Source organism: Cryptomeria japonica, chromosome 3 (genome assembly GCF_030272615.1).
Source record: "Cryptomeria japonica chromosome 3, Sugi_1.0, whole genome shotgun sequence".
NCBI classification, from domain to species: Eukaryota; Viridiplantae; Streptophyta; class Pinopsida; order Cupressales; family Cupressaceae; genus Cryptomeria; species Cryptomeria japonica.
Window position 1 is genome coordinate 228641329 of NC_081407.1, and position 19074 is coordinate 228660402.

The 19074-nt window shown below is 36.0% G+C and overlaps 1 protein-coding gene across 2 annotated transcripts in view; it reads right to left on the minus strand.

Annotated features, from left to right (window-relative positions):
* LOC131075448 (alpha-galactosidase 3) overlaps window positions 1-19074 on the minus strand; it is a 228714-nt gene that overhangs the window by 93487 nt on the left and 116153 nt on the right. For both annotated transcript variants that reach the window (XM_058012296.2, XM_058012297.2), the window contains exons 12-13: window positions 7331-7421; window positions 4998-5056 (exon numbers count right to left, since the gene is read on the minus strand). In XM_058012296.2, the coding sequence (XP_057868279.2) occupies window positions 4998-5056; window positions 7331-7421 (150 nt within the window). The remainder of the gene's footprint in view (window positions 1-4997; window positions 5057-7330; window positions 7422-19074) is intronic.

A 19074-nucleotide genomic window follows, 5' to 3' on the forward strand; every position in this document is an offset into this window, starting at 1 on the left:
TGTGCAATCAATACTCATTACATCCCCTTAATATAAAGTCATTAATTTGATTAATATTATTTAAGCCAAAACTTTAATAAATTAGTATTAATAATTAACTCCAATGAAAGCCAATATCGCAACATTTAATTAATTATGCCAACTACCCAGCAATAGTCGTTGTACCCTCCAACCATCCCAATGACTTACACTAAATACTAAGTATGGGACCAAAACATCCAAGTGACTTACTAAAAATAGTGTCTATCAAATAGCTATGAATGATCCCTAGAAGGCAGACGATGAACCAACTGATGAACTAAGTTGGAGAACACTAGAAAAGACATCAAAGTGTCAGTTGAAGAACCTTAGATTACCCTCTAAGGGCCCCCTAATCACCACATTAGTCTACAAGGACCACTGATAATAGGCTGACCTTTGAAAATTACTGATACTTAGGCATGCACAAAAATGGGGACATTACATTAGCAATAAACTATAGTTATTGAAACTTTCCATAATATTTTTTAGACTACAAGAATCGGGTATAGTACCCCCTATAGATTGCAGTACGCCTAGTAAACTTTTTAACATGACCGATGACGCTGATGCAACACGTCCTCCAATACCATGTGGGCTGGGGGGAGACTAGACCTTATGAACTCAGGCTTTACCACTCAAAGCTCTCACCAATCAAGTTAAGCCCCCAGCCCAAACTTTCCATAAAATTCATCTATACTACATCGCTTTATTTTTTATGCTGAAAATATTCAACTACAATTAGATACTTGATTGAATTTTCCTCAATTTGCCAATATAGTGATTCTTCTTGAATGTATCATAATTTAAGTCTAAGTTACCGGTTCTTTCCCTTTTGGCCTGGGTTCGGGTACTAGTTCGTGCCTGATCCTGGTTCGGCTCGGGTTCGACCTGGGTTCCACCCGAGTCCTTCCCAAGTGGCTGGGTGCAGGACCCACAGGGAACCCGACCACCTAGGAAGGACCCGGGTGGAACCCAGGAGGACCCGCGTGAACCCAGGCCCGTGGGTTCCCAAAAACGGGGCCCACGGGTCAAAAATCAATAAAAAAAGACTTTTTAAAATAGCTTTTTAATAATAAAACCCTAATTCGCCCCTTTATGATGCATTTCATGCATCAAAATATTCATTCAACTCATTCTATTTGCATTTTTGAAGATTTTTCTCTAAAAGCCAGGTTTCTTAGTTTTTGCATTTTTCTTCGAAGGTGGTGACTATGAAGATGTGAGACATGCATAAAGGCGTAGGAATCACTACAGAAGGAAGATTTAGCCATCAAAGGTGAGTGAATCTGAATTTTTTACAAGTTTTCAAGAATTTTTTCACGTTTTTTTCAAAAAAAATTTTTAAGTTTTTCTAAAAAAATTTAAATAAGCCTTGTATATTTTTTAACACTTTGTATGCATGGTATAGGGTTATAATGCCGAAATTTAATCAATTTTTTTCAATAATGTTGTGTTTTCTCTTTTTATTTTAGGTGCATTATTCATATAATCATACATAATGGCTAAAACTGGAAGTGCAAGTGCAAGCTCTAGTTCAATTGCCCATACCCGAACTGAAAAATAACCCCTTTAAAATTGATCAAGAATTATGGATTGTATATATTGAACATATATTTAATTAATATATATATGTGTGTGTGTGTGTGTGTGGACGAACCCGTACCTGTACCCAAGAATTTTATTTTTTTTGCGAATCCGTACCCGAATCCGAACCCGAACTGGTAACTCAGAAATTTTAAGTAGCAAGAACACATTAGCCAATTCTGACTTTGATTTTTCCTAACCTCAGGAAAGGAGATTATCAAAGATGAATCTAAAACTGGATTTTAATAATTCATTCGCTTGGAAGGTAAAATAAACCCGTTTAATTATTCAGACTTGGTAGTCCAAGTTTCCTCCTCAGATCTAACTTCCTTTTAAGTAAAGCAGAGATTTTAATATGAATGTCAAGCTTCCATGATAGGTTGATGCATGGAAATTCTCCAATTGGAGCACTCAGAGTTAACTCTAGCCAGAAATATATAGTTGCTCAGGTCTGCCCTACATGAAAAGAAATCTGATTGGGGTAGAATTCTTTTATCAATCTAAAATCATATGTAGTTGCTTGAATTAAGCTTTTTCCTTCAGAATCAAAAACAATATTAATCTCGGTAATCATTTCTTATTTGGGAAGAACTTAAGAGCAGAATTAGCCTCAATAATATATGAGCTGTCAGATTTATTTTCTGAGCTGCTGAAATGAAACTATTTTCCACACTGAAGTTCTCAACAGAATCGCGATACGGAATTCTATATGTCAAGTTTTAAAAGTCCTAGTTCAGAGATATTATTTTTGAAAAAATAAACATAGCTTTTGGATCATTACTAGAATCACATGCACAAATTAAATTACAAGAATACAAAGACATGCTTCAACATACAATAAAAACTGAAGGCTTTGTCAAGGCATACAAGAATTGGATAGCTAAACATCGCAACTACAAGCAAACTTACCACTGCTTACTCAATCATCAACTCCTAACGACATCCTGCACCCCTAGCAACTTGACAACTTTTCAACATTGACAACATGACAACTTTAGCAACTTACCTCAATCCTAAACGAAACCAAACCAACCTCCTCTCACAAGCAAAGGTTAACAACTAAAACCACTGCCAAGCTTGAAGGCAACTAAGCGAAGCAAAAAGTGGGGGTCCCCATTTGGGGTGATGTGTGAAAAAGTAACAACACTACTGTAATCCCTATGGCAACAAGTTTGGAAAACAACACCTTCCAAACAAGTGAAATGAGAAAAAATTATATATCCTAACTCATTTAATATTTTAAACATTGAAAAATGAAATTAAAACACGAGAATTTGTTTATAAAAATAATGAAGAAAAAAACAAAACTTGCCTCCAATCCAAAAAGCTTTCTCTATGATCTCCTTGGCAGGGAATAGGCTCTTGCACATGTATAGTAATAGCAAACCAACAACTTTGAATAGGCTCTAAGTTAAGCATGTATATTTGATATGTGTCTTTTGCATTCAAATGAATTTGTTTTAGTGACTATGTTACTGGGTTCTCCCAGAAACCCCCATACTCGTATGGGTCTAGTTTGGGGCTTTTATGTCACCGCGTTCACCCAGAGTCACATGCAGGCACCCAACACAAAATCAGGCTAAACCCAACGGCCACCCAAAAACAAAAATACATTTTTATAAACAAAAACGAGCCAAACCCACAGATCCCCACAACATTGCATAGCCTTTTCCTACTCTGGTCTTTTTTTGGCTTCAGGATATCCCTGAGGTATTAAAGGATACTGCAAATCAGCCATTAAAGCAAATTTTACTATTTTACCTTATTTACATCTTTTGAATCTTCCTTTCACCCTCCTATCAATCAGTTCATCCCAATGAACATCATTATTTGTGTTGTACCTCCGTTTGGGTCTCTTCTATTGTCTCTCTCTTGTTGAATCAGCATCATCTTGTTGCAAATTTTCGTAGTGTGCAGCAGTTCTATTTGAATCTGCATCATCTGGCTGATTTCCATAATATGCACCAGCAGTGGGGCTTGTAATTTAATGGCAACTCTACCTCTCTTGGCCCCAGACCTAATTTCTTAGCCAATTTTTCCAGGTTTTCAGTAATTTTCAGCTCTGATTTCTGCTCTATCATTGACTGAAACAGCCCCGCATTCTCAACGATTACCACATCACAACTATAGAATGTTTTGTTAGAGTCAATGTCAACAAATTTCTATGCTTTGTGAAAATTGCTATAGCAACATAACCTATAAGCATCATTTTCTGTGTTTGGCATCAAGTTTGGTTTCTTTTTTCTGTAAAACTAGGAACCTATGTATTAATGTATATATGATTGAATCAATAGTTTTAAGATGACCATCCAAAACTACTAGATGACTACTGTAATAATATGATGCTAACATGACATATAGTGCTAACAAACTTAGTAGGCCATTAAAAAAAAGTTAAAAAAATTAAAAAATTAGAAGTTAAAAAAAAAATATTCTAGTAGGGTTTGTTCCAAGTCCTACAAAATGGACCCAAAGTCACTTGAGCCTGTTCTACAGCAGAGCTTGCCAAATCTAGCACTATTTTGCACGACCCTAGATGGCCCCACAAGGCAACCAGATTGGGTTCAAATTCAACCCAAATCTAAGGGTTTCCAAGAGCAAACTGGTAACATAACTAAAAGGTAACTTAAAATATAAGTTACAACTACCATGTAACTTCCCCACTTGGTAATAAATAAAATCATACACTCATTGAACTGGGTGCCATCCAATTCTCTCAAATTCCTTACATTCATTTTCCCAACGAACATACAGCTACCATTACATAATTTGCTAATAAGCTTGTCGTCCATCAGATTTTCTTAGAGCTACACATTGCAGAGTAAAGATCTCAATTATTATGTCAAGGGTGATGCTGAAGTATATAATTTCTACATGGCATAAGATTTTTTAAACTTCTATGAAACCAAATTGGAAAACAAACAATTAATATCCTAGCATGGAATTGTTTGTCTTGTCTTATACCTCTTAGTAAGCATAGTTATGCCATGCAAACAATCACTTTCCAGAAAATAAATCAGACCTTGTATACTTTGCCAAATTACCTCTTAGCTCAAGTGTTTCTGCTCAGCATGTTTTTTGTTGATCTTTTATGAAACAATCAGGTCTAAAAGCTAGTCTTGGTTCTGCTGAATGATGGTAACAAAACAACAAAGTATAGATCGAAGGGAGTGCATTTGGTTCATTGATAAAGTTACAAATCCTAGAAAACATTCATCTGGACATCTTTAAAGAAATTTGCAACGTGTAAGATAGATGGAAAGAAAGGGAATAAAGGAAGATTAAAAAAAGGGAATAAAGTTACAAATCCTAGAAAACATTCATCTGGACATCTTTAAAAAAAATTGCAACGTGTAAGATAGATGGAAAGAAAGGGATTAAAGGAAGATTACCTGTCTACATCCATCTTTACCATCTATGAAAACTTTTCTTCCTTGTATGCCAAGGGTATCTGCAATACAACAGGTAATTACCAGTCAGACCGATCTCAATGTCAAGTGAATTTAGCATCTTTATTTGTTTAAAGTCCAAGATGGAAGAAAAGTACATGTATCAAAGGGTGTAGTTACTCAAGATCACAGTGTGAACTTCCAAATTCTATGGAATTTATCCAATTTGAATGAAGCAAAGTGACAATATATATATATAAGTAATAAAGATATAAGAAAATGGCCTATTACTCTTTACTCTTTAGTACCAGAATCATCGCTAATAATAGAAAGATGAATCTATTACTGGAAGGTATCTGTTCTGCTTTCAAAATCAGAAGTGAAACTTTTCTTAATATGACTTCTATTAATGTGGATGCATGAAAGCCCTGTAGCATGACTGTGATGTCCCCTACTTGGAGGTAGGCTGTTTATCAACAATTAATCTATATTATTGAATGCATCATTAAATATTATAATATCTTAATTTAAATGTTTAGAATAGTAGGCATTTACTTCTTAATAAATAATAATACAATTCCATGACCCTATGTATCAAGGTCTTATCCCTGTTACTTCTCTAACCCAAACTGAAGAGGGGAAATTATTGTGCTAGGGCACTTAGAGACCAATCCACAAGCAGGCTCCCTCAAGGTTTCCGAATGCAGGCCCTTACCCTATCTTGGGACTACTCCGTCAAGGCTTTCGGCATACCTATCCTTACCCCATCTCAGGATTGCCTGACTTGTGAGGATTTAGAATGCCTTTCCCTACACAATCATCCCAATCCTTACCCAGGTATTAGCAGAAGAGCAAGGTTTAGTCCTTTTATCTTATTAGCTTTCCAAGTAGTACAAATGTATAAGAAATTAAGTATGACTGTCATACATATTGCAGTCAATATTAATATTATCATTAAATCCTGCATAAGACATTATCAGGCTTCATATAATAAGCATGCATATTAAGCACATCCCCATGCATATCACCAAGAACAAGGATGTTACTGCCTGTAGCTTAATAACAGTTCTGATCTGATTATTGATGGTGATGTCACTGGATACTTTGATTCCTTTCCTTCATATCCCTCAATGTGAGGGAGAGGTCACACCTCTTCATCATGTACGCCCTTTGGCAAGAGACACACCCTTTCACCATTAGCACACTTTGAAAGAGTGCAACTCTTCGTTATTTCTGCCCTTTGAAAGGAACACAACCTTTCACAATCAGATTTATTTAAATCAGATCTGCACTTCTGATTCCCAAATTTATCCCCTTCAAATGAGGTTCTCTTCTCCCTTTTATATCTCATGTTTGAGGGAGTCACAACTTTTCATTTCATGTCTTTTTACCATTCATTAACTTAATTAATTTTAGTTATATTTAATTATATTCTTTTATATTTTATATTTTAATTTTATTATTATTATTTATTATTAAATTCTATTTCAAAGTGGGGACATTACACCGATATCTAAGGTTTCAGGACGTTTTTTGACCATAGTTCGAAGACTCTGCAAGTACTCTACAAGAATCGCCAAACTCCCAAGTCTCTAAGCTGGTTGAGCCAAGCCAACTAGACTCCCACGCTGAGTATGGCCACCTACTCCAAGAGTCCCAAGTCTTAGGCTCGAACTCTTTTGGTACCTGAAAAGCAGAGTGACTGAACTTTTAAATTTTAAGAGTTTAAGGATCATATGACATGTGTAATGTTTGAATTATAATAAATTGATAGTCAAATTAGACTTTTATATTCTCTAAATACATTGATTTCTTTTTTTGCGTAATTATGAGGTTCATTTTTTGCCGAGTCTCGAGTACCAGTCAAAATTTTGAGCTGCTGAGTTGAATCCAGGTTCAAGTTTTCAAACTATGTTTTGAACAACACTTGTACCACTTCCTACTTGAGATGATTACTAAAATAGAGGGGTTGGAGAGGGTCTAGTGCCATTTCTTGCAATTTACCTTACAGGCCAGGAAACCTGTAAAGATATGCATCACCAAGCTTTGGCCCATACCTCAAAATAAATCATCACTTATTAAGAAAATCACAAACAACCACTTAACAACATTGTAAACAATAAAGACTCAAAAACATATTGCATATATAAATGATCACTTCAAATTGATTGGAAAATTGTAACTAGCACTGTTGAAATTTTAATTTTTATGGCATTTACGAAACTAGTACATTTTGGTAGATATTTTTATTTACCAATAAAAACTCCAAACAGATGCAATATTTCTAGCTTTCTTTAAGCTCCTCTCAAATGATTACTTAAGTTAAAAGCATCTACCTTGATTAATTGCAATCACTTCTTCATTGCTTATGATTTCAAATGTTTCTTTGGTCATATTTCTTACGTCACATCCAACCAAGAGTGGTGCCTGCAAAAAAACAGTAATCAAACACAAATAAGACAATCTATAAATTAGAAAATTAATGAAAAATAATCTAAGGACAAAGGAACCATGATTATAAATTGTTAAACGAAATTTAAATCGATGGATAAGCCTGATCCTGGAAGAGCTGTAGTAGGCAGCTTGTAAGGGATCTAGAGGGATCATTTGATGTCGAGTTATGCATTTCATTTAGAGAACTAGTTAAAAACATTTGTTGGGTTATTCCTTTTCTTTAGATGACTAGTCAAACAACTTGGTTGGGTTATTGCATTCATTTAGTTTAGAGACATATGAATTGTCATCACAAGATCATCGAATATGGTCAAAGGCCATGTTTAGGGAGGGAAATTTCTGAAAACCTACAAACAACCCCATGGCCCTGCAATGGAGTTAGAAAATTTTGAGAGCTTAAGATGAAAATGAGGTTAGTTGTAGAATTAATGAATAGGACAACACTTTAGAAGCTTCCCGATTATACCAGTTTTTAACAAACCATGATCAATTAACAATAATTACAGAAAGAGATAAAAAAACACCATGTACAATGCTGATATAAAAATGGATGGATAAAAAGCATCAACTTTAGAATTTACAACACCTAAAGTAACATCTTCCCAGATAATGGCACCGATTTGTTGGGTGTAAATTGACATGCTATCAAACTCACCAAAACAAAATGAACATTTTAGCTGAGGCGTTTAAAACATCTCCAATTGCCTAAGATTTGGCAATGGCTAATTCCTTCGCAGCAATGTGTGATGTCCCCTCACTATATTGCCCTAAAATCACATTGCTCATTAAGCAATATTAGAATGTCAACTCACCACTAAATGTCCTAGAAAGGAGCAAACCAGGGTCTCAAACCTACAATCAAAATTGAAACAACAAATGCAAACATACACCTAGATCTTTTCAAAATTTAGATAGCTCTTCCTATTTATAAGCATGCAACATATTGGAGAACGATCATGGAGGGTCCACTCGAAGCACTTTCCTATACCAAGCCTAAGAGGGTGTATACTGCAGCTCTCTCCCTTGGTGGCTTGTATGTGCATTCCCTGTCCACATCTTATCTCCCAAAAACACAATTGCCACCTTGTGGGATTGGACAGGGGTTCTAAGCGGACTACCTAGCCCTTTAAGTAAGTGCCCTCTGGTTCTAGGGACCCCTTCGATCCATTCTAGAACAGCCTCTTACCAATCCTAGTTCATCCTTCACTGCTTATACCCTAGACCCGTTGTATAGGGTGGTTTTTAGACACATAAACATTTCTATCATTCTATCATCAATAAGAATACATTCAAGTGGCCTTTATTATATATATACAATGTATACCAATGCAAATAATGATTGGCAGATAATATGTAAGCAATAACTATACCACAGAATAATTAGTATGTTTATAAAGTGCTGGTAATACAGACTGAAATAATTAGAGGTCTGTTATAATTCGGTGTTAGTGGTCTGATGGCTATCTTCCTTCTTAAAAGGCTGCCCTCCTATTTGATGCCTGCAATCTTTGTTTATGGAGTTAAATGCTGATGTTCGATCTGCTAAATGATCGCACACTTGTTGATATTCATGGTTGTTGTTTTGGATTCCAATCTCTATGTATCAGCTTCTCCGCGATGCCTTCCTCTCTTCTTATATCCTCTTCCATCGTTTGAATAATGTGTCCCTTGGGAAAGAGCCTCCACTTTGAAAGGTGGCGTCTTTCCTTCCTACATAACCAGTGCCCTAATTATTTCATTTGTCTTAACAGCCACACTTAATGTATTTGCTTCATTACTTATCCCTAGGCAATGTGAATATCCTTTCCTTCCTTGTGTCCAGCCTACTTGGGTCATGTAAATGTAAGTTCACTTTGGGGGTCATGACCGTCTGCCCTCCTTGAGATTGTTTGTCCTCAAGCAATATCAGATTCAGATGGTTAAAGATCTCTTCTCCCTCCCACATGGCATTCTCCTCAGGTAAGCCCTTCCATTTGATCAAAAAATTCAGGATGGTCTTATTCCTTAATTGCTTCTCTCTCATATTGAGAACTGCTTTAGGCTTTAATATTAGTTTTCCCTCATCATCAAGCGAGGGTGACTCCAAACATGGAACAATTCACTGCCCTAACACTTTCTTGAGTCTTGACACATGAAAGATGTTGTGAATACAGTTGTTCTCGGGCAACTCCAACTTCTAAGCTACTTCGCCTATTTTCCTTACGATCCTATAATGTCCATAGAATCGGGGTTTCAATTTTCCTACTCCACTAATCTTGATGGATAATTGTTTATAGGGCTGTAATCGTAAGAATACTAATTCTCCAACTTCAAATGTTCTGTTCATATAGTTTCAATCAGCATAGATCTTTTGTTGATTATGTGCTTGATGCAAATTGTCCTTGAGAGCATTCATAAAAAACTCTATTGTACAAAACCTTTTGTCCTTGGTACTCCGCTTTCTTGTGAAATCAAGCTTCCAAAGGAAACTAGTTCATAACTATATAGTGCTTTGAATGAACTCATCTTGATTGACATGTGATGAGTGGTGTTGTAGCAATATTCACCCAAATGTAACCATTTTACCCATGTGTTTTGTTGGCTAGTGACGTAATTCCTCAATTATCCCTCTATCCACTTATTAACAATTTCAGTTTGTCCATCTGTTTGAGGGCGGTAGCTTGTACTGGGTGTAAAATCAGTTCTTGCTAATCGAAAGAGTTCTTGCCAAAATTGACTAAGGAAACGACTGCCTCAATCATTGACTATGTTACTTGGTAGGTTGTGCAATCTAAAGATCTTGAAGAATACTTTTGCTATTTGGGCGACCTGATACTCAGTGGATATTGCCAAGAAGTGAGCATACTTGGTAAGACGATCCACTATTACATAAATGCAATCCTTCCCTTGAACTTTAGGCAACCCTGTTATGAAATCCATCAATATACTTTCCCATTTTTTTCTAAAATGGGCAAAGGTTGTAGAAGTCTTGCTGAATGGCTTTGCTCTGTTTTCTTTCTTTGACGGGTCATGCATTCTTGTAAATACTTAAGGACATCCTTCTTGAGGCCCTTCCACGAGTATCTCTCCTGCACCTATTTGTAAGTTTTATAATACCCTTGATGCCCTACCAAGGGATTGTCATGGTACTCCTTAAGGATTTTATCCTTCATTTTATAGTTGGGCACAAGGAATATCCTATTTTTATATAGTATGAGCTCTTATTCTACTGTGTACTCTTCATTGGGTAAATGTCCTTCAAGGATATTGTTGAAGTTTCAAAGCTCTGATACCATATTGAATTTCGCAACACAAGCCTACAAGATCAAATGAAAAACAAGAACACCTTCCACAAGAGAGCTGCACAAAAGAATGCTATATTACTCAAAAGTAAAGAATACAAAATTACAAGATGAACTACAATTGTTCAATGAGGTGCTTATAAAGAAAGCACAAATCTAAATTTAGGATAACTAAAGTGCAAGCATGAGGAGATAAATAAAGCTCAACTCTAGCTAAACTAGATGCATAAAAGGTAAACTAGGTGCACAACTAAAATAGCACTCCTAAGTGAACTTAAGCAAAAAAGCATAATGAGTTGTAAAAAAGAAACTAATAACTAAATATGCTCTAATAGATATCATTAGCTTGAGAGTCTTTGACATATTTGGCAATGATACCATCTTCCAATCCGTCCCTATGCTTGTTAGAGAATTGAAATAGGGTTGTCTGGATAAGTCATTTGCTACAACATTATTTGTTCCTTTCATATACTCAATATCAAAATCATTAGCTTGTATTTTGTGTACCCACTTATGTTGTCTATCATTTAGGTCCCTTTGATTCATAAAGTACCTCAAGCTATTGTGATCGGTTTTAACATGGAATTTTCCGCAAACCAAATATTTCCTAAACTTTGCTAGGGTGTGCATGATTGCTAACATCTCTTTATCACAAATTGAGTAGTGTCATTCAACATCAGTGAGCTTGCAACTTTCAAATGCAATGGGATGCTTATTTTGCATAAGTACATCTCCAATTCCTTCCTCGCACGGATCACCCTACAACTCAAAGGAAAAGGAGAAATCAGGGATAGCTAATATGGGGCATGAACTCATTGCTTCCCTTAGCCTTTCAAAAGTGTGTTGCGATATCTCACTCCATGCAAAAGCTCCCTTTTTAGTCAAGTCCATGAGTGGGGCAGCGATTTTGGAAAATCCTTTTACAAAGCGTCTATAGCAATTGCATCGACCCACAAAACCCCATAGTTGTGTTAGAGTTTTGGGTTTTGGCCATTCCTTGATGGCTTTAATCTCCTCTTCATCTATACTCACCCCTTGTGCATTGATCTTGTGGGCCAAGTAGAGGATTTCTTCTAAACCAAACTCGCATTCTAAAGCTTTGGCGTACAAAGATTCTTGCTCCAAGATGTTAAGGACTTCCTCAATGTGCTTGAGATGTTCTTCCCACGTCATGTTGCACAAAGAATATCATCAAAAAATATGAGTAGAAACCTTCTTAGTTGCCTCTGGAAAATATGATTCATGCATGATTGAAATGTTGCCGGTGCATTAGTTAACCCAAAAGCCAAGACTAAGAACTCAAAGTGCCCATAATCACACCGAAAAACAGTTTTTGGAATGTCTTCTTTTCTCATCCTTATTTGATGATACACAAGACACAAATCAATTTTGGAGAAGTACTTGGCTTCATGTAACTCATCAATTCTTGGTATAGGACAACAATTTTTAATTGTTTTCTTGTTCAAATCTCTATAGTCAATAAACATTCTCATTGTACCATCCCTTTTCTTCACTAGTACCACGAATGATGTGCAGGGACTGGAACAAGGTTCAATATGACCCATCTCTAGTAGTTCCTTAATGGTCCTTTCAATCTCTTTCTTGAATTTGTGGGGACATCAGTAAGGGGGTAGTGATTACAGGTTTTGCCCCCTCTTCTAATTCTATGTTATGCTCAAACCCTCTTTTCGAGGGTAGTCCCGAGGGAATGAAATCAAAGATCTTATGATTGCTCAAAATTGGTTGGATGTCCATGTGAATAGGTTTACCTTGTGTGGAGGTTTTATGAAGGATCATACATTGTGCAGCCCACTCCCCTTGCCAGTGTCTAGAGATTTTTTCCATTCTTTTGCAAGAGATTACCTTGGGGGATCCATTAGGTAACCATTTCAAAGTGACTTCTTGTCCTTGGTGTTGGAATAAAATGGTCAAGTTTGGAAGGTTAGACATGGAACAACCTAGGGATTATATCCAAGGAGTGCCTACTATTACATCAGCATCTAAAGTAACCACATAAAAATCTTCTTTAATGGGATGTTTTCCTATGGTCATTTCTAGTTGGGGAACTAACTTAGTACATTGGACCATGGCTCCTGTTGCAATAGCTACTGTAAATCCTTTAAATTTTTGGGTCCCCAACTTCATTTTTGCAACTAGTCTCTCATCAATAAAGTTGTGGGATGCCCCACTATCCATAAGAGTGATAACTTTCTGCCCCTTGAGGATGCTTTTAATTTGGAATGGACGATGCTTGGAAGTTTGAGAAATGGTGGCCAATGTTACATACTCTTCATCTTCATTCTTTGCTTTCTTCCTAGGACTTTCTTTGATTTCAAGGTGGCTGGTTGCTTATATCGTATGGGCTCGACCTCCCTTTTTACATGTGTCCATGTTCCCATGGTTCCTTGCACTTGAAACACAAATTATTCCTTTGCAAGTCTTCCCATTGTTTACATACATGTCCTCATTACCACTTCCCATTACAATGAAGGCACGAACATCCTTGAAGCTCCTTCTTAGGCCTTTCATCTTTATGAGGGTACTTTGAATATGTGCTAAAGTGCTTAGGCTTGTCCTTTGATGGATTACTCTCAAACTTGATTGCTTTTTGGACTGCCTCTTCTAGGTTGATTGATCTAAAGCACTTACTATGTTTCTTATTGATTCTTTCAATCCTTTCACAAATAAATAGGTGAGCCTCCTTTGAGAAATTTCTAGAACCATGACAGCCGACTTTTGGAATTCAATGGCAAACTCCTCTACTGTTCCTTTCTATTTAAGTTGAGTCAGTTCTTTGAAATACCAATCCGGTTGCTTCTGATCAAACCTTTTGATGAGTTTCTTTGTAAATTCGTCATAGGTGGCTATATGTTAATGACCTTGGGTAACAAGGCAATGATGCCACCAATCATGGGTTGTTCCTATCAAGTGTAACACAACAAATTTGATGTAATTCTCCTCTATCATTGGGCCTAGTGAAAGGTAAATGTCCAATTTTTGGACCCATGAACGTGCTATGAATTTCTCACATCCATCAAAACTAGGTAGGGTCATCTTGCTCACTCTCTCCTTTAGGTCTTTGTCATGGTGCCTTTTTCCTTTTCTTATTTGGGGCAGCTCTCATTTTGGCATCGCAATAATCTTTAACGAAAACACTTCTAAATTTGGGATCGAGTCTATGATATGCTTCCACAATCTCATCAACATTATCCGTGTGTGATTTTGTTGATGGTGTTTTTATGCACTATGCAACACAAAATAAAATACTAAGTACTCTATCCTCTCTTGAACAAAATCTCCTCTTATGCTAAGCTTCGTGATCATAGGAGGTGACTCCAAGGTTCTCGATGTCAGGTATTGACGTGCTTGTGGATAGACTCAGTTGTTTGATGTGATATTGCTGGAATCACAAGGTGGATTTACGTAGCGTCTTGAATGCTTTAAATATTGCTAAAACGATGGACAATATTTGGTAGAACTCAACAAGGCTTTTCTTTGACATGCAGCGAACATCTCCACAAGGCTAGTGCAATCTTCTAGGGATAGATTTATGATTTTCAAATCACTACCACAAGCATAGACACCTTCAAGATGAAGCATATCAATGATGGAATAGCAATTGAAGTTAAGCTTGGCTAAGATGGATCCAGTCGATTACACAAGGCACTTTACAATCAGCAAGGTGTTCGTAGTATGGATATAAGAATTTCACCATTGATCATGCACAAAGTTCTTCCATTCATCTAAGCAGCATGAACGAGAAGTAGAGACCATGCAAATTGTTGAATCAACACATGAAGTTCACCATATCTTCAATGAAATTTACATGTTTCTTACAACATTGTCTTGGCAACAATCTTTGCCTTCTCTTCCTACTCTACTCTAACTATTTGCTTGCTATTTAACTTCTTTCTACTATCTACTCACTATTTTCCATTAATCTTTACAAATGAAAGAGTGGAACCTTATATAGTGCTCTCATTACAAATGAGTGGCCAAGATCAAATCTTCATCAATGGCCAAGATCGAAAGATAGAAACCCTAATTAGGGTTTGTTACATCCATTACAAAGCATTTAATGTTTGACCAATGGTAGATTTACAATAAATTAGAATCTTACGGTTTGCTCAACCAAGATACAAGGCAACCACCTAGAAAGAATACACCTCCACTTGTGCTCTTTCTATCATTAACAAAACCACCCCAATCTGCATCTGTATAAGTTGTAAGTGTAAAATCATTACCTTTAGGATACCATAACCCTTGATCTATAGTACCCTTAAGATACTTGAAGATCCTCTTAACTGCATGTATCCTTAGGAGTAGCCTAAAATATAGCAACATAACCAATTGCTTGCACAATGTTAGGTCTAGTAGCTGTAACATATAATAAAATTCCTATCATAAACTTGTACAAAGTTTGATTAGCATCTGGAAACTCATCATTTTTACTTGACTTACATCTTATCACCATTGGAGTTCTCACAAGATTGCAATCATCCATTCTAAACCTTTTCAACATCTCTCTAATATGTTTTGTTTGAGAAATAAAAAATGCCTCTATCTGATTGACGAATTTGGACGAATTTGCAAACCAAGAAAGAAGGATAACTCACCCAACATGGACATTTCAAACTCCTTAATATTAGCAGCAAAAGTTTGACACATCTCTTCACAATCACTACCAAAAATCAAATCATCCACATAACTACAACAATCAGCATATGATTACCTTCTTTAACATACAAATTGTTGTCCGCTATCCCTCTTCTAAATCCTTGCTGCTGCAAATAATTGTCTACTCTAGCATACCAAGCGCATCGGGCTTTTTTAAGACCATTAAGTGCCCTTTTAAACTTCCATACATAGTTCTGATTTTCTGAAATAACAAACCCATATGGCTGCTCTATATAAACTTCTTCATTCAAATTACCATTAATAAAAGCATATTCAAACATCCATTTGAAATACTTTAAAACCTTTAAAATAAGCAAAGGCTAAGAACACTCTAATAGCTTCTAAACATGCAATAGGAGAAAAAATTTCTTCGAAGTCAATATCTTCAACCTGTGCATAACCTTTGCACACAAGTCTCACCTTGTTCCTCACCATTTTTACCATCTTCATCTAACTTATTTTTGTATACCCACTTTGTGCCAATCACATTCTTATCTTTGGGTCTTGGGACAAGTTCCCAAGTTTCCCTTTTTTGAATCTGATCAAGCTCTTCTTCCATGGCTGCCACCCAATATTTATCTTCAGCTGCCTCCTCAAAACTTTTAGTCTCAATCATGAACAACAAGGAGATATCCTCATTTTCAGAATAGTTAACACTTCTTGTGGCTCTTGGCCTATCCTCTTGTAAAATCTTATCAATAGGACAATTTCTTTGAACAAACTTTGATGAAGTCTTCAAAAAAGACCTAAATGTGTTCTTACCCTGGTCATTTGTAGGTACATTTTCTGTACTTACATCTACTATCCCATGTCGAACACTTAAAGATGCACATTCAAAATTTACATCTATTGTCCCATGTTGTACATTTGAAGGTGTTTGTTGAACAGAACTTTCTTCTTCATCTACTTGACAACTACCATCATCATCTTGCACTTTGTCATAAATGTTAAAATCTTCACCTTCACATTAGCACTTTCAACAATATTACGTAATCTTTTGTTAAAACATCTATAAGCTTTGCTTTTAGAAGAATATCCCAAGGAAATCCCTTCATCATCCATAGGATCAAATTTTCCGAGATTGTCTTCATCCCTCTTAATATAACAAAAACTACCAAAATTTTGGAAATATTTAACTGGAGTAGTCTTACCTTTCCAAAGTTCATATGGAGTTTTTTTGCGCTTTGCTCTAATCAGCCCCCTATTCTAAATGTAAACAATAGTATGGACTGCCTCTCTCCAAAAAGAATCACACTTTAGACTCATTCATCATACTACGAGCCATTTCTTGAACTGGTCTGTTCTTCCTCTCAACAACACCATTTTGTTGTGGTGTCCTTACAGCTTAGTATTGTCTTTTTATACCATGATTTTCGTAGAAATTTACGAACTCATTTGATATATGTGAACTCTCCCCCATTGTTTCTAGACCCTTTTGATTCTCCACTAAAGCTTTAAAAGTCTTAAATTTCTCAATTGCCTCTGATTTTTCGTTTAAAAATGTAACCTGTCATTCTTGAAAAATCATTAATCAAAAGCATAAAATACTTCTCACCTTGCATACTCCTAGTTCTCGTAAGCCCACATAAATCAATATGAATCAACTCAAGAGGCTTTGTGCTAGAATACTCTTTTGATTTGAAAATTTCCTTGTTTTTTATTCCAGCTGACAAACTCTACAAACAATGTTTGAAGGTTTAGTGAGCTTTGGCATGTCTCTAACAACTTCCTTTATGTTGATTTGAACAAGACTATCAAAGTCCATGTGTCCCATCCTCCTATGCCATAGCCAATTTTCATCCACCCAACTCAAACAACACTTTTCACTTTTGATATCATCAAGAATATACAGATTGTTAGCAGCCCTACTTGCATCAGCAATATGTTTACCACCTTTAATAATTTCACAATAATTTGAATTGAAAATTAAACTATCCTTGATCACAAAATTGACTCACCCTTGATAGATTGTGTTTTAAGCCTTCTACGTATAGAACATTCTCAACTTTGGTCTCACCATCATCCAAAACAAGTGTACCTTTAACTTTGATTTTCACAAATGAATTACCACCAAATCTTACCTTTCCTCCATTAGTGCTTTTGAGAGAGAAACTTCCTCGTCTCCAGTCATATGTCTAGAACAGCCACTGCCCATATACCATATGTCTTTTTCATTTTGTGCATGAAAGGTTGTTTGCAGTTTGCACAATCAAGAATCCTACTAAAACTTCTTTCCCCTTCTTCCTCCAAACCTTAGTAACCTCCTATGCTTTGTCCTCTTTTTCAACCATCTAGTTTTTCTTAGAGAAATCTACCATACCACTTTTACAAGCTTTTGCAGTATGACCCAAGTTATTACATTTATAACATTTAACATTCTAATTCCTTGGGGTACTCAGTTGCTCGCCTTGTGTCCAAAATAGTTGCAAGAGAAAGAATTGTCAAACCTAGTCACATGTGCTTGTCTTGAGATAGGAGGCCTTTTGAAAGCATTATTTCTGACTTTTGATGGTGAATCCTTTGTGCTGTCTGCATTAGTCTTTTGCTATTTTTCCTTTTATAGACTTAGAACTTTGACCTTCTGTCATGTCCCCGTCTTGAAACTTAAAAGATAACAAATAAAGATAGCAATGATATTAATTTGGATGCAGATTGGAGACTTCCTTAATGGTCGGCCGACTTCATTAAGAAGCTATCAGACTTTCATGTTAATCACCGAACCATTTATTTAGAACAGAAATTATTATTAAGAGAAACGATCGTATGAAAGAGGCAATGATTTAGTTATAGATGATGGAAGCGACATTATACGCAGCAGATGGAATTCATCATGATCAGTTACCTACAGCGATAAGAAGTATTGATCCGATCTTAGTGGCAACATGTTAAGAAACAGAGATTCATTATATGTAAGGATCAATTGGTGGTAGTGATACAGATTACTGAAGAATAATAGAAAGTCAGCGATATTGGAGAGTAGTGATTAACATTATACAATAACAATCGATTAACACTACTCAGCAATCAACATAATATCATTAATAGATCACCACCTTAAAGACGTGCTATAGCTTAATTGATAATAGAGGTGTGATTAACTTCGAGGAGGCCAAGACTATATTATGTGATTTGCTTTGGTAAGGAGGATTAAAAAGGCAGCACTTGTTACACTACCAATGTACAAAGGATGCGATGTGAATTAAGAGCTTGAGAAAGGTGCGATGTCACAAAAGGAAAGGGCACAATTTGTTATAGATATTAATCATTCTTATAATGAGTGCAATTATAGTTTTGAGAAAATGATTTTATAAGAAACCACAACAATTCGATGGTTGTAAAAGAAATGTGACTTTTGTGAAAGGACACACAAGAGATATAAAGGAGATTACGTTGATTGTTTAAAGGAAAGGAAGAAGGGACTAAGGCAGATAGATATGTCAAACACATAGTCAGATTTACTTATTCTATTTGACTCAAGAAGCACTCAAAAAACATATATTAATTCAGCATCATTTATAATTATATGTGATGTGGAAGCAAATTATAAAAGGAGGAATACCACGTGGATCTCACCATGGGTATCAAAATTAAAGAAAGAGGACTTCAATAGCAATTCAGATTTATTAGTATAGAACAAGTCTGCCAAAAGGTGCTTTGTGGGCCCCAAA